At 50.6% G+C, this 14462-nt stretch overlaps 1 protein-coding gene across 1 annotated transcript in view; it reads right to left on the bottom strand.

Annotated features, from left to right (window-relative positions):
• The window catches only part of SHANK3 (SH3 and multiple ankyrin repeat domains 3), a 363156-nt gene that overhangs the window by 24074 nt on the left and 324620 nt on the right, over positions 1-14462 (bottom strand). The window contains 3 exon segments of the mRNA XM_052788728.1: positions 444-2769; positions 12139-12244; positions 13183-13310. Coding sequence (XP_052644688.1) covers positions 444-2769; positions 12139-12244; positions 13183-13310 — 2560 coding nt within the window.

A 14462-nucleotide genomic window follows, 5' to 3' on the forward strand; every position in this document is an offset into this window, starting at 1 on the left:
GCTCTAATACATAGTCTGACAACATTTGGAGATCCTTTGAAATGAAAAGCACTAGAGAAACACACATTGTTATTAATTGTTCAGGAGCAAACATTTAGAAGTGAAACCCACAACTAAATACAGCAGCTTAACAATAGCATTGAGACAGAGGAGGAACATGAAACAACAGGAAGGCAATTTAAAGGGAAAAAGCAACAGTGCGAGCTCGCTACGTGTGCGGTGCGTAGAAAGGAGCCATGAACAAATCACACCAACTTCTGGAAAGCATGTCTCAGCATTGTCTCTCCCCGTGCAGCTGAGAAGTCCTGACATCTCTGAAATGCCCCTCAAAACACACCCCGGATCACTCGGCACAGTTACACTCTGCTTATGCACCCCCCTGTCCCCCCGGGTGCCTAAGCCCTGCACCCGCCCCCTCCCCTGGCCAGCGACCAGCATCTTACCGTGCCGCGACCACAGGTGACTTCTTCCCGGGATCTAACGTGGACCCGGCTGGTTCCTCCCCCAGTGATCGTGTATCCTTATTCAGTTGCTGTAGTCGGGAACTTAGCTCACTGATCACAGTTGGCTTGTCATCATCAGCCCCATGGATCGGCCTGCTCTCCATGGGGTCCCCCCATAGCTTGGACCTTCTCTGAAAGAGGTAGCGTGGCCGGCCAATGCTGGCTGATGCCAGAGTGGCCGCATGTTGCTGGGAGATGAGCTCGCTGTCCGAAGACTGCTTCAAAAGTGGGTCCCTGAAAGTAACTGGCCCCTTGCTGAGCTGGGACTTGAGTTTTGGCTTTGGAGGCACTGGTGGCTTCTCGAGTATAAAAGTTTGTCCATCCGCAAAGGAAGTGTATGTGTCAGTAGGCTCCCCGCTTTCTGAGGACAACGTAGACATGCTGGAGACCGTCGAGATGGTGCTTGTGGTCTCCAGGTGATGGTCACTTGAACTTCTGGTGTCCACCTCTTCCACTCCCGAGTCTGCAGCAGACTCTGGGGCTACGGGGGCATCAGAGGGCTTCCCTGAGGGTGTTCCGCCAGTGGTAGAAGGTGCTACTGCTGCCGCTGGTATGGATGGCGTGCTAGGCGTAGCCAGGTGGCTGACTGGTGTGCCAGGGGTGGTGACCAGTACCCCGTTTGCAAACTCATCTGGTGGAGGCACCAGCCCTATCTTGGCCAGCTCCTCCCTGGTCTCTTCGTCACTTGAAGACAACTGAGCTGGTGGGAGGGTAACCGTGTAGGGCTCCACTTCTTCCTCCGAACTCCCTTGTCCCAACGTCTTGTCAGAGGCTGGACTGACTGGAGGCTTTCCCACAGGACTGGGCTGGGTCTCTGCTTTGGGGGACTCTGCTGGCTCTGTGCATGCTTCAGGGACAGCTGGTTTCTCCTCTTTTACCTCAAGTCCTATCTCGTCTTGGCCATTACTTGTGGCGTGAACCATGATGAGGCCAGCGGTCTTCTGCTGTGATGTATCCACTATGCTAATAATCATGGACTTTTTGTCTTCTTGTTTTTTCTCCTCCTTCCCAGGTGTTTCTGCTCTTGCTTCAGTTTCTTTTCTCAGTGTGGATGGAGTCCCCCACTGGGTCTTAGTAGGGGCCAAAGTCCCAGAATCTGTTGCGATTGCCCCTTTGCCTCCAGGTGAGTACGCAGGGGACACCAAGCTCTCCAACTCCCCCCTCTCTGGTTCTTTGGTTTGGATGTCCACAAACAGGGGTGCTGCTCTGTCTGAGTCTGGGCTGTGGATCGGGGTGGGCGACCGGGATGGGACTTGAGTTGAGAGGGCCCGTTCCCTTGCGGCCAGCGCAAGCGCCAGTGGTGAGTTCGGATCCAAGGGCTTTCCTGTTAGGGGGTGGATGAACGTTGAGGATGAGCTGCTAATTAATGGCTTTAAAGCTGAGACAGGGGAAGGCAGTAGTACATCTCGGCTTCCTAACAACCGCTCATCAATAGACCTGGACTGCTGCAAGGATGGCATGTCGCTGCTGGGGGGGCTTCCTTCAATGGCCCCAACCGAGAGGAAGACAGTGGATTTCCGCCTCTCATCCAGACGACGGTCTCTGTCCTTCATGACTCCAGCAATGGCAGTGGCAAAGGGGATGCTTGTGGCTTCAACCTGAGCAATGCCGGTGTGGTGCTGATATTCCACTCCACTCAGGCGATGGCTCCTGCGGGTGGGAGAGGGCTCCCTTGTAAAGCCTCCGGTGATGGCCAGTGCTGCTCTCTCCTGGGCGTCCTCCACTTGTAACTGCTTAACAAGAGGACTCTTCTTCCTCTGTGGCTTGGTGGGAGCAAACAGGCTGACATTGAACTGACCCATGTTGGCATAAGGGTTGTCAATCACTCTCCCCTTCCTCTTCAGCTTCTCTGGAGGGGTTGCAGATGGGCCAGGCCGGGGGATCTCTGTTGGCTCCACGGGAAGATGAGAGGAATCCTGTAGGATTATCATGGATCGGGCCCTCTTCTGCCTTTCAGGGTAAGGAATGGAAGTCCTTGCCTGATCATACATCTCAGCTGCGCTAATGACCTGCGGGAGTCCATGGAGTTTAGCCTCCAGGCTTGGCTTAAAGCTTGATCTTATGGTATCGTAAGCTCTTCCTGGGGGTGGAGGTGGCGAGAAGGATGGAGGGGGGCCTGTGTCAAAGTAATATGGAGAAGGAGGTGGGGGTGGGGCTGTCTGAGGTGGTGGTGGAATCCCGTGTCCTTCCCTAACAGTGTCTTGCATCGATGTGCTCCGGGGAAACTTCCCATCTAGCAAAGAAGCAGCAAGTTTCTCGTCTTCACCTGGAAAACAAGAAGAACAGTGAAGTCAGAGAGGACGTCTCCAGAGAAACCAGAGCATGACAGTCACTGCAAATTGGATATATGACACCCTTTCTTCCCTCCCACCCCACTTTTTCTGAGGTGACTTTCCACTTCACCTTTTATTTGCTTGGTGGAAGCATTTGCAGTCTGGCCCTTTGCTTATGTTCACTTGGCACAGAAGGGCGGCCACATACTCTCACAGTGTCTTACATTCTTTTAAATCCATCAGACAGTTGTGCCCAACACTTTCCAACCAGGCTGAACGCTCTCCGGACCAACGCAGCAATGACAGAATTGAACACTTGCTCGATCAAACCTCCTGACACCCAACTGCCAACGTGTGAGACAGCTGAGTGCAACCAGGTTGTGCAACTCACAGCAAACAGTGCCATCTCCCATGTGCGGGTTCTCACACTCTCCCGCTCGCTCTTCTTGTGTCACACTTCCCCCCTTTCCCCCGAGGGGCTGCATATGCTTCAATGTGCCAGACTGAATTCAGAAGCAGGGTCTAGCAGAAACTTAAGTTATGTATTTCAAGAATTGGAAGTACCCAAGGAAGCCAGATTCTGCTATTCTTACTATTAACTTACTACCTGGGTGCACAGAGAGAGCTTTTCCAGGTACTTGTAATACTCAGTGAAAGTGCGTGAGAATCTTGCGAAGTAATAGGAGGAAAAATCCATTAATATAGCAAGTATGGTGCAAGTATTTGCACGGATGCAAGTTAACCAGCCTAGCTTGATCCAGCCTTCTGCATCAGCCCACCCCTCTTCGCTACATCCTGCTTAGCTATGCTCATCACTTACTTGCCATACGTCCTTCTTTTCAGTCACAGTTCAGCTGTTTTCAAGGTTTCAAATTGCTCTTGAGAGAATGCTCAAGATGGCAGAAAGCCATGTCTTGGCACAGCAGCATGATGACCACCTGCTTTTTTGGCTCTAATGCTTTTTCTGTAATGTCCACCAGCATTCAAAGTGCTTTAGCAACTGTGCCTTGTATAGCATTAGCAATTTCACCAAATGCCTGCAGATGCAGAGTCCGCTGGGGGAAAAAGGGAGTATTTTGGCCAGTAAGCACTGAACTTTACATTTCATCACATTGTTCATACTGCCCCTGTGTTCAAAGCCATGCTGTTTTTGCTGAACACAGTTTGGGGATTTTTAATACCAAGGTAGCATAATGAACTGGAAGCATGAAACAAGTTCAAAGAGAGACTGGACAAAGCCATGGAGGATGCACTTTTTTTTGGCTATTATGTGCACAGAAACCTCTGAACTGAAGACAGTACCTGCCTGGGTGAGTATTCAGGAGAAATATCACGTCCTTGCCCTGTTTTCACTCTTCCCTGGGCATCTGCTTAAGAGCAATGCTTAAGACAGGATCCTGCACTAGATGGAGCCATGGTTTGATTCAGTATAGACATTGTCATGTTCTTAATAGCATGAAGATCCAAAAAAAAATTCATGCCTTTATGCTTATTTCTACTTCTCACCTGGGAATGGCCAAGAGCTGAAACAAGGAAATTTATGCAGCACTGAGCTCCGTTACCATGCCCGGACTGTTACAGAACATGGCCTAGCACCATTAGAGCTTGTCTTAGGGATGTGCTGACCATCCTGTAGATAGGTACTACTGTGTCAAGTACAGAGCTATTTCAGGAAATAAAACTGGAAAGCTGTTTCATCTTTCTCAGATTTCCTGATCTGCAAAGAGCAGACTGGCCAAGCGGCTGTCAGGCCAGAGGAGACACTGACCACCAACAGTCACTGGCTGCTGCAAGTTTTCGGCTGTCGACCGTGAACAGCTGTAGGTGTGGTAGCCTCCGTTCTACCTGTGAGCTCACAGTCCCTGCTGTGAAGATCTTTTAAAGTGTTAAAAGCAAAGTATTTCAAGTGAAGGAAGGGTGAAGGGGACAGTTAGATAATCTGAACATATTCAAGATGTGGGTAATAGTTTTTGTTTTATTTTACATAGCTGCTTCTACAATTATTTGTTTTACTGTCCCTATTCCCCACTTGTTATTTTTCTCTGCCATTAAGCATCTCTTCTCCATTTTTTTCTTAAATGAGGAGGGGAGCACTATGGAAAACAATATCCAAAGCACCACCAAGTTCAATGAGGAGCTGCACATCTCAAAAGGACCTAAAGAGGAATGGGCCAGCAGGAACTCCATGAATTTCAACAAGGACAGATGCAAAGTCCCACACCTGAGAAGGAAGAAGCCCCTTGCAACTGGACAGGCTGGGGACTGGCTGGCTGGGAAGCAACTCTGTGGAAGAGAACTTGGGGGGCTTGGTAGGCAGCGAGGTGAACATGGGCCGGCCCTGTGCCTCAGCAGCAAAGCCCAACAGCGTCCTGGGCTGCGTGAACAGGAGCAAAGACAACAGACAGAGCAAAGGGGTTATCCCTCTCACTCCCAATCATGAGACCATATCTACAATAATGCATCCAGTTTTGGGGCCCCCAATAAAAGAAATACATCAACAAACTGAAGGGAGTTCAGTGGAGAGCCACCAAGACGGTCAGGACTGGAGCTCTTGCTCTGTCTGGAGAGGCTGAGGGAGCTGGGCTTGTTCAGCTGGCAGAAGGAATGGCTTTTGGGGGGACATAACAGCAGCCTTCTGGTACCTACAGGAGGTTATAAAGAAGATAAAGCCAGGCTTTTCACAGTGGTACACGGTGGGAGGACAAGAGGCCAAGGTGGGGGACAAGAGACAATGGGCAAAACTGAAATGAGAGGTTCTGACTCGATAAAAGGAGAAATTTTATGATGAGGGCAGTCAAGCAGTGGAACAGCCTGCCCAGAAAGGGTGTGCAGTCTCCATCTTTGGAGGTTTTCAAGACCAGACTGGATAAAACCCTCAGCAACATGATTTGATGTCGTAGCTGACCCTGCTTTGAGATGGAGGTTGGACTAGAGACCTCCTCCTTCCAACCTGAATTATCCTTTGATCCTACGACAGAACAGTCGCTTCATTACAGTTCTGGTTCCCAAGCTGACCATCTCTACAACCCCATTCCTTGGAATAGCGGGAATAATATCTGTTCCCTGTGAAAACAAATGTCTCCTTTTGGTCCTCAGCAAGAAAATCAACACACAGGAGAGATCACTGATGGGAGAGGGGGGAGGAAAGCAAATTCTTGGCAAGTTTTTCCTACACTACCTGCAACTCACCATTCTGACATAGCTCCTCTGTTCACTGTATCTGTGTGCTTGCCATCCAAGTCCTGCATAAACAACTACATCCATTCACGCATGTCCCTCTCCTCCTCTCCATGCAGCTTGCTCACTCCCTATATTCTGTTGACAACACTGCCTCGATACGCCACTTCTCCATCTCTCCTCCAGTCTTGCAGATCAAAGGCATATCTAGCCTGGTGTTCTGCCTGGCAGCGGCCAATAATAATTGCCTGAGGAAGCATATAAGAACACAGCAAGCATGCAGGGTTGCTTCGCCCCTCCCAAATACTCTGCCAGCTTCCAGCAATTTGCTGATCAAGAGCTGGCTGAGTCAGACTGTCTTTGTGTTTAACCCTTGGCAGACTTTCTTCTTCTTCCAGAAACTTGGCAGTGCTCTTTGAACTCATGCAAATTTCTTGCACTCCCAACATCCTGCAGCAGTGAGCTCTGTGGCTTACCAGCACTGTGTGCAGAATTACCTCCTTTTTTTTCTTTGAAATTCCATCTATCAGTTTAATTTGATGCCCATTTGGTCTGTAAAGACCTTTTACAAGGCTTTCTTCGAATTGTGTTGCTGTGTTATTATGTTCTCTTATTCAAATCTTTCACTACCCATTCCTACTGTGATAGCGAATTTTGTAAAATCCAGCCTTCATGATAGGAAGAAACTCCTCACTGATGTTTAAATGTGATCACACAGGCAAAATGAAATCTCTCCCTTAACATGGAGAAGCATCTGTTTATAGTTAAGCATGAGACTAATCATTGCTAAGTTTTATTTACTGTCTACAGAGGATACAATACTGCTCAGGGAGTCTCCTAAGTTGAACAAAGGCAACCAGTAATCCCTTGGGAGCAGGCTTTGAAACGTGATGTCTTGATTAAGTCTTGAATTTATGAATTGCGTTCAGTCCTTGCAGAGCAGGCTGGACCCTGCACAGACCCCTGCAGAGGTAATGAGCACACAGCCATACAGAAATCCTCCTGGTGAAAGCAGTGCCGAGGACAAGGGTCCTCTTAAAAGCTACAAGACTGGTGAAACCATCCTGGCAGTTTTTAACTTGAAATGGAAAGAGAATCTATTTGAGTTTATCTAAAATGCTGGTAGCTGAAAGCATGGCTCTCTTTTATCCAACTCCACTCCTGCTGACTGAAATGTTGATTACTTGTTGTGAATGTGCTCATTTTTCACTTTTACCTTAACATTTGCCTGTTGCTAAATGCTGTGCCGGGCAATGGGCAGACCTCGGCCCAGGGGATGGGCAGTCTGCAGGAGAAGGAGCCTGACCAACTCCTGCAGCATTTGGAGCCCTTCTACACAGCTCCGCGGTACCCGAGAAAATGGCATGGCAGCTCTCCACCAACGTGCGCACCCTCAGAACAGGCTATCAGCCGACACGAAAAGTCTCCAGTGACGAGCCACAGCCAGACTCTAACACGCAGTGTGACACCGAGGGAAGGCAGTGCTTTTAAATTGGTAGCACCTAAACTAGATTGTCCTTTCATTCTGTTGGATCTCGACCCAGCAATTACCGACTTGCCATTTACTATTCCCCTGTGCCGCAGGATCATGCACGGCGTCTGTGCTGTTTCCCGGCACTCCCCGCTGCCAGCGACCGAGCGCTCCCGCCTCCTCCAGACCTCCTCCCTCTACCACACATGGATGGGCTGCCAGATGAACGTGAAACCTTGGGAGCTATTCCAGGTTCTCCGGAGGGATGGTGGAGGTGGGGCTGACCTCTGAGAAAAGAGAGCATCTGCCTGTCGCAAATGGCATGACCCTCTGTGTGCTGCCCGTGATCTCCCTCTGTGCCTGGTCCATCTTCTGTGTGCATAACTGCAAGATTAAACTTCAATGACAAATAAACAAACCTGTCCCTTTGCTAACTGCCGTTGAGATTTTGTCTCTCAGTTCTCTTCAAACAGCACATACTGTGTCTTCCTTGTAGGGGGGGATATATGCTTCCTACAAAGAGCAACAAGACATCACCAGGATCAAACTACAGAGGTTGGCGCATGCAGGAATAAAGAGCTTGAGTCAAAATGGAGCCTCCAGCAACCAGCAAGGACTGTCGAAGAACCCTGCCTCCGAGCACCCAGAGTAACTGGTCTGAAATGAAAATCACAGCCTGGGTGCACGCCTGAAGCGCAGCTTGGCAATGCCACAAGCCTCACGGCAACCCCTCTCTGCAATTCACAGCATGCTCAACGCATTATTAATCTCCAAGGAAAATACAAAACCTCTCCATAATGCTTTTGGGCCTGTTGCCATAACAGCCTAAATCCCTGTGAGAATCTAACTCTGCGCATTAATTTGGGCTAGCTAATGAGGTGGCTCTCTCCAGAGCACACCCCACTGTTGCCAGCCTTGCTTTCCCCGTGCAGGGACGGCAGAGCAGCTCCCAACGCTACCCCTGAGCTAGAGCAGAAAGGTGCCAAGTGCCGTGGCTTTGCTCGTGTCCAGAAGCAGAAAGCGGGTGAGCATCACTGTCCTCTGGTGTGCAGGGCTGACATCAGCCCCAGGCAACAACAGAACTGGCAGGAGGAGGAGGAGGAAAGACCACTGCCCTTCAGAGAGCAGTGATATAACAGTACTGTGCTGGCTGCTACAGCACAAAGCTTAAATTGGAGCTCGGGTGAATCTGAGAACCTGTTTAGAAAAGCAGAAAGCATTGGGAGTTCACCCAGGACCAGGGAAGGATGGTCCTGGAATGGGATCTGGGGAGGGCTGCCAGCCCTGGTGGCAGAGCTGCCCTCACCCTGCCAGACCTTCACGCAGCCAAGTAAGGTGCACACTCAGCCCCGAGCTGGCAGAGCAGGAGGAGCCCGGCATACTCAATGTGTTTTTGAACACCAAGTCACCCCTTATTTCCTCAGCAGTGACAACGCTTAGTCAGTAAGGTGCATCTGTCACCTACAGCCAGCGCCTGCAGCCCATCGTGTTTCTAACTGACATGGGGACACGCGCTACTTCTATCCATGCAAAACCACCATCTACATCATCTTCAATTTGCTGAGGGGGGAGACTTAGCAGGTACCATGACGGTTCTGCAGACTTTCAAGTGTTTTTAACTTCTGATGCTGGAGCAGATGGCGTGGTAGCTATCTTGGAAGTCTGACAAAGATTTTCTTTTCTATCAGCCTCCCCACTGCAATGCATTTCTTTTCTTCACATTTTTGTCGAAATATTTCTTCCGTTCTGCTTTCTTTGTGCCAGTCAAGGGTTAACTACCTCTCTCTCAATAAATTTTTAGATGCAAACATGAAATGCTTTGATCTTTTGTCACAAGTCCCTGGGAGTCTAAACCAGCTGTGTAATATGCAAATAATTCAGAGCATTTCTTCACCAAAAAAACAAACCAACCAACCAATCCCTGCTTATTTTTCATCTAGTTCCTTACTTTTGGTAGTGATTTTTATCATGAAGTCAACTGACTGTACAGCGTATGAGCCTGTCATTGTGGGTGTGAAATGACAGCTCAAGAAGGACTTCTAAAACAAGCCAATTGCAACCCAATTTCTACTGTTTGGCTGTTTTCTATTTTAGCTTATCTGGAATTCCACCAAAATGAGCCCGTTTCTAAGAGGCACTGCTTTTGGTGTATATTGTGGCAGGCAAACTGGAAACAAGAAGTTGCTGTCCCCTCCTCAGCAGGAATTGCTCCCTTTCGGTGCAGACAGACGCATGCCATTCTTGGATTGAGCATAATTAAGAGCTATGTGTGATTTTTTTTCCTGTATTTATTGTTGGGTTGTGCTTGGATGCTGTGCTTGTGACAGCTGCAGTCATTCCTGCTCAGAACAGGGCATCTCCAGGTCTGCTTTTAATCTTCCCTGATGCAGATTAAATTTAGCATTTCTAATCCCCTTATTGCACACTGCGTGTAGCTCTAACGGCTGGGAATCCCGTGCAAGGATCAGGGTCTCAGTGCTCTAGGTGCTGAACAAAAAAGATGTACATGGGACATTACACTCTATGCTCATGACCATATAAACCCTACACACAACCCAACAAACCTTACAGTTGTATAAACCCTACAAACTTCAAATCCCTCTTCTCACAGTTCTCTGCATACAGAGATCCTTGACAGTACACCTGCACGAGTGTCACACAACAAGGTGTAGGTTTGGAGGGACTTCCTGAGTCATTGACTCTGCTTTCACAGGCACAAAGGAGCTCCTTATGGGCAAGTATTTAATATTTAATGAATACTTTTCCAATTTATGATCTATTACTGGGTGAAGATGCTGTTTCACACAATAGATCCCCTTTAATATGATTTCCAGCTGTTTGTGGCTTGATTGAACCTTGAACAACTTCTGCTTAGAAGCATTTTCACAAACATTCTCACACATAAAACAAACATCTAGGATATAGTTTGCAAAATAAACATGCACTTTAGACACCACTGGCTGCTGCATGCTTGTCTGCCAGGCAGCCGTAAACCTCAGTGGTCACTAGATACTACTTACAGTCAATGGGCACCTGTGCAGGATTCACCTCTAAGATCAAGACATCAGATAAATCATGTTAAAAGTGCCTATTTCCCTCTGGTCACTATAGAGGGTTCCTGCGCACTTTACTTGGATGGAAATCTCTGCATTGTTAACATATAAGGCTGGATGAGATGAATCCCATCCTGCATATGCTGCTGATCATTTTTACCTTCATGAGAAAATTAACTGGTTACTCCTACTTTAGCAAGTCCACGGGTTGGTGCTGTGGTGATCCCAGGCACCAAGGCAGGCAGGTCTGCTCCCTTTCTACCATGTACATTAACAGTATTGCAACGTATGAGCAACTAATAAATGCCTGTCTTCACTTCCAACACTGCATCTCATCATCTGCTCGGTCCAGGTTCTATTTCAGCTCTTCAGAGGTACGGGAGCTTTCCGACTGCAGACTTCATGGTAGGACAGCAGCTTTGTCAACACGGTCTGTAAGTACGCACCAGGGCAGTGCCTTAAACACCCACTCTTTTTTTTTTTTAAGATTATCTCTCCTAGTTTGTTTTTCAGATTAATCATACACACATTTGATTAACTACTACTCTCAGACCAGTCTCACATGGGACTACAGGTACCAGCTGCTCTCATACAAACATGAATGTGAAGCACGTATGCACAGCAATTCTGTGGCTCTGTACATTAAAAAGTACATTTTGAATACTAACCCTTGTATTTTTAACTAATTTTTACATTCTTGCTGGGGTTGTGCTGCTCTCAGCTGCACCTTGAAGCAGAATTTACTTTCTATTTACTTATTTTGTGTGTTAAACACACAATCTGTTTTGGCATCACCATTACCATCAAATGATGTCTTGGGGTTACTTAAAATTCACACTTGCCACAGAGCACACCACCTTTCTCTCTGGCCCCTTTCCTCCTGCCCCTCAGTTCCTCCACGTAAGTGATAACACGCTCTCCCCAGCTCCAACCTGCACAGCCCTTAGACCTTGCTAACACTGTGGCTTGCTGTTACCACCTGGATGAAACCCACCAATACACAAAATCAGGAGAAGAAAATGAGACGCCCGTACTGTCATTGTGCCACCGGCCCTTCCTCACTCTGCCTCGTCCACCCATCTCCCTCCTCCAGCATATTTTTGGTTTTAGTTGCACTCTAAACCTTTTGGGACAGGGTCTAAAGATCCTGACATAGTCCATAGATGAGTGCCTGTTCCAGACCCTGTCCTGTTTCTCCTTAGAAAAAAATTCAGTTGTTACCTGCTCCATTGTCTGTCTGTGACAGCTCATGGTTTTATGCTCAACCATCCACATGTTCAGCACACTGCATGCCCAGCCCAGCCACTACATGGGCAGACAGAAAATCACCCCCTGACCCTCCTTTGCCAGCACGGAGGGTGGGAGAAACTCCCCTATCCCTGGAAGTGCCATAAAGAGACTGAGAAAGCAAGGCACCTCTGGAAGTCTCCAGTCCAACCTTCTGCTCAGAGCAGGACCACCGTCAGTGTTAGAACACGTTTCTCAAGACACGTGCAACCTTCAAAGTAGAAATCCCATTAAACATCCCCTCTTCAAAGATCTTTAGTTACAAGCCACTAGAGCGGGCTGAGTCTTTCCTGCAGGTTCCTGTGCAGGCATGAACGCTCCATGGGGATGACCTTTCCTCTTTAGGAAGGGATTTCCCCCCCAGTTTGCCTTACCTACAGATTTTGTCCGTGGAATTCCTTTGCGCAGTGAAACATGGGGCTTCTCAGCTCCTGCAAGGACCCCCGAGTGTGCTGCCATACCCTGGCGTTCAAAGAGTGACTGGAAGACAAAAAAAGGAAATTTCCATTCTGGACATCAGCGAGACTCAGCTGAAAGGACACAACACTTCATCTCAGTCCACCCGATCCTTCTCACTGGGGGTGAAGCTGGGGCTCTACCCCCACGACAGCCTGCACGCCCGACCCTGTCCCTGCCGCCCCGTGCCTGCAGCCCGGACTGCCACAGCCCCAGGAGGGGACGCTTCCCTGGGGACAAGGACGGACCCCCTCCCCACCTCTACCTTTGACTGTCCATCTTCTGTGATGCCCCATCCAGCATGTCTCCAAAACCTGTGCTACTGCTCTTTGAAAGGTTAATCCTCCCTCCCTCTCTCCCGCTTGCCTGCTCCCCCTGCCCACCTGCTCGCCCCTGCTGGCTCTCGGGCACTTTGTGCCCAGGGTGGGGTGGCACAGTGATGCCGACTCCAGCAGCAGCCTTCCTCCCGTGGGAAGGCTTCGCTCAGGCCAGTCTCTGCTCAGAAGCAGCCTGTCCCATTTTACCTCCTGCTCCAGAAGCTGCCTCCCACTGCCTGCAGCACTTTCACAATCCAGACAGCCTGGAGCTGGCAGCCCCACTCCTACTCCATCCATGCTTCCCCTCAGAGACAGCGTTCTTCTCTTTGAGGCCTCCTAATTTCCAGCTTCACATCCAGAAAATTGCAGCCAGACTAAGCTCTCCGGCTCAGCTTTCCACACTCCTTCAGATCTGCTCTTACGTCCTCCCTGGGGCAATCCCATACTGGTGAGCAAGCAAGTGCCAAACAGCCCAGGCCAGCTCCTCCTGGACTCCTGCTCTGTGTCTCTGTCTCCCCCCAGATTCTCTCCTTCCACTCCCCTGGGGGAACCCACTCCCCAACACGACTCTGTCGTACTGGCAGTCAGCATCTGTCACAGCACGATGTGCCCTTCCCTCTCCCACCGCGAGCCCTCCTCTCTCACACTGATTTCTGCTGGCGTGATGCGCCGGCTTGTTGGTCGCTGCTTCACAGTGGCTGCCCTAGAATCTGCTTCGACAATGTCTGCTCTCAGCGCGGGCTCGGCTGCTGCCAAAATCTCATCCAGTTTCTCTGTAAATCCAAACATAAAAGCAATCTGGTTAGCAAGGGCCGCCGTACCGAGGCAGCTCCCCTACGACAGGCCCATCCCCTGCAGCGCGGCTGAGCAGGGAGTGAACGTCCCCGTAGGGAGAGTGGTTCATAGGCCTGTTGAGCACAGAGCTGAGGAAGCGGCCGCTCAGTCGTCTCCTCCCCAGCCAGCGGCTAACGAAGGTTTTGGAGGTGTTTCTGGAGCCGCCCACCCGCCAACGATGCACAACCAGGCACTGGCCTGGCTCAGCTGGGGGACCTGCAGCCGACGGCACAGCGTGGCGGCACCGCACCGTGCCACTTTCCCACCCTGGCAGCACCCGGCGCGGCTGCACCGCCCGGCCCCCCCGAACAGCCTGCCTGACCTCTGGGGTCTGACCTGCCAGCACCCCCGCTCCTAGCTGTGCCACGCTTTGAGGAAGCCTCGATCCTTACATTGAAAGAGCAAATTTTTGCCCAGATATATTTTTGATATTCAGAATGAGACTGAGTTCCCCCCGTTGGGCAAAGGGGGGTGTAGGCAGCGGCTGCGACACGGCAGGTAAGGGGAACCCAGGTGCCGCGGGGACCACAAGCAACGCAGAAGTCCGTGGGACTCAGTCTGGCTCCAGCACAACCAGTGTCACCCCAGTGTCTGTTTGGGACAAGCTGGGACGTGTCCTCCCCGAAGGACTCGTGGCCGAATGGCCCCGAGGGGAGTAACCTGGCCCCCGCGCACCCCCGTGGCGCAGGCTGGGGCTGTCGGTGCCCGCCGGGGCTGTGGTGCAGCAGCACCATCCTCAGAGCCGTCACGGCCACGTCTGTGCCGCCACGGGCCTGACCCACACACCGGCTCGCAGGCTTGACCTTGGCCCCGTCTCATCGCTGCAGACCTGCCTGACGGGCTGGACTCGTGGTTGAAGGTGAGAGACCTCGGTCTGGCCTGCCCGAGGCGCTCGGGGGTGCGGGGCCAGGCAGGCCCCCAGCCCGTCAGCCGTGCGACCATGTCTGTCCTTTGACCATGTCTGTCCTTTGACCATGTCTGTCTTTCGGGGAGCGGGCGGCCCTCGCTGCTCTCCCAGCCTGCAGAGCAGCCCCGGTCTGCAGCGCTCGTGCCAGGAGGGCGTGCGTACCCCCTCGGACACAGCACCAGCC

Source organism: Harpia harpyja, chromosome 6 (assembly GCF_026419915.1).
Source record: "Harpia harpyja isolate bHarHar1 chromosome 6, bHarHar1 primary haplotype, whole genome shotgun sequence".
Lineage (NCBI taxonomy): Eukaryota > Metazoa > Chordata > Aves > Accipitriformes > Accipitridae > Harpia > Harpia harpyja.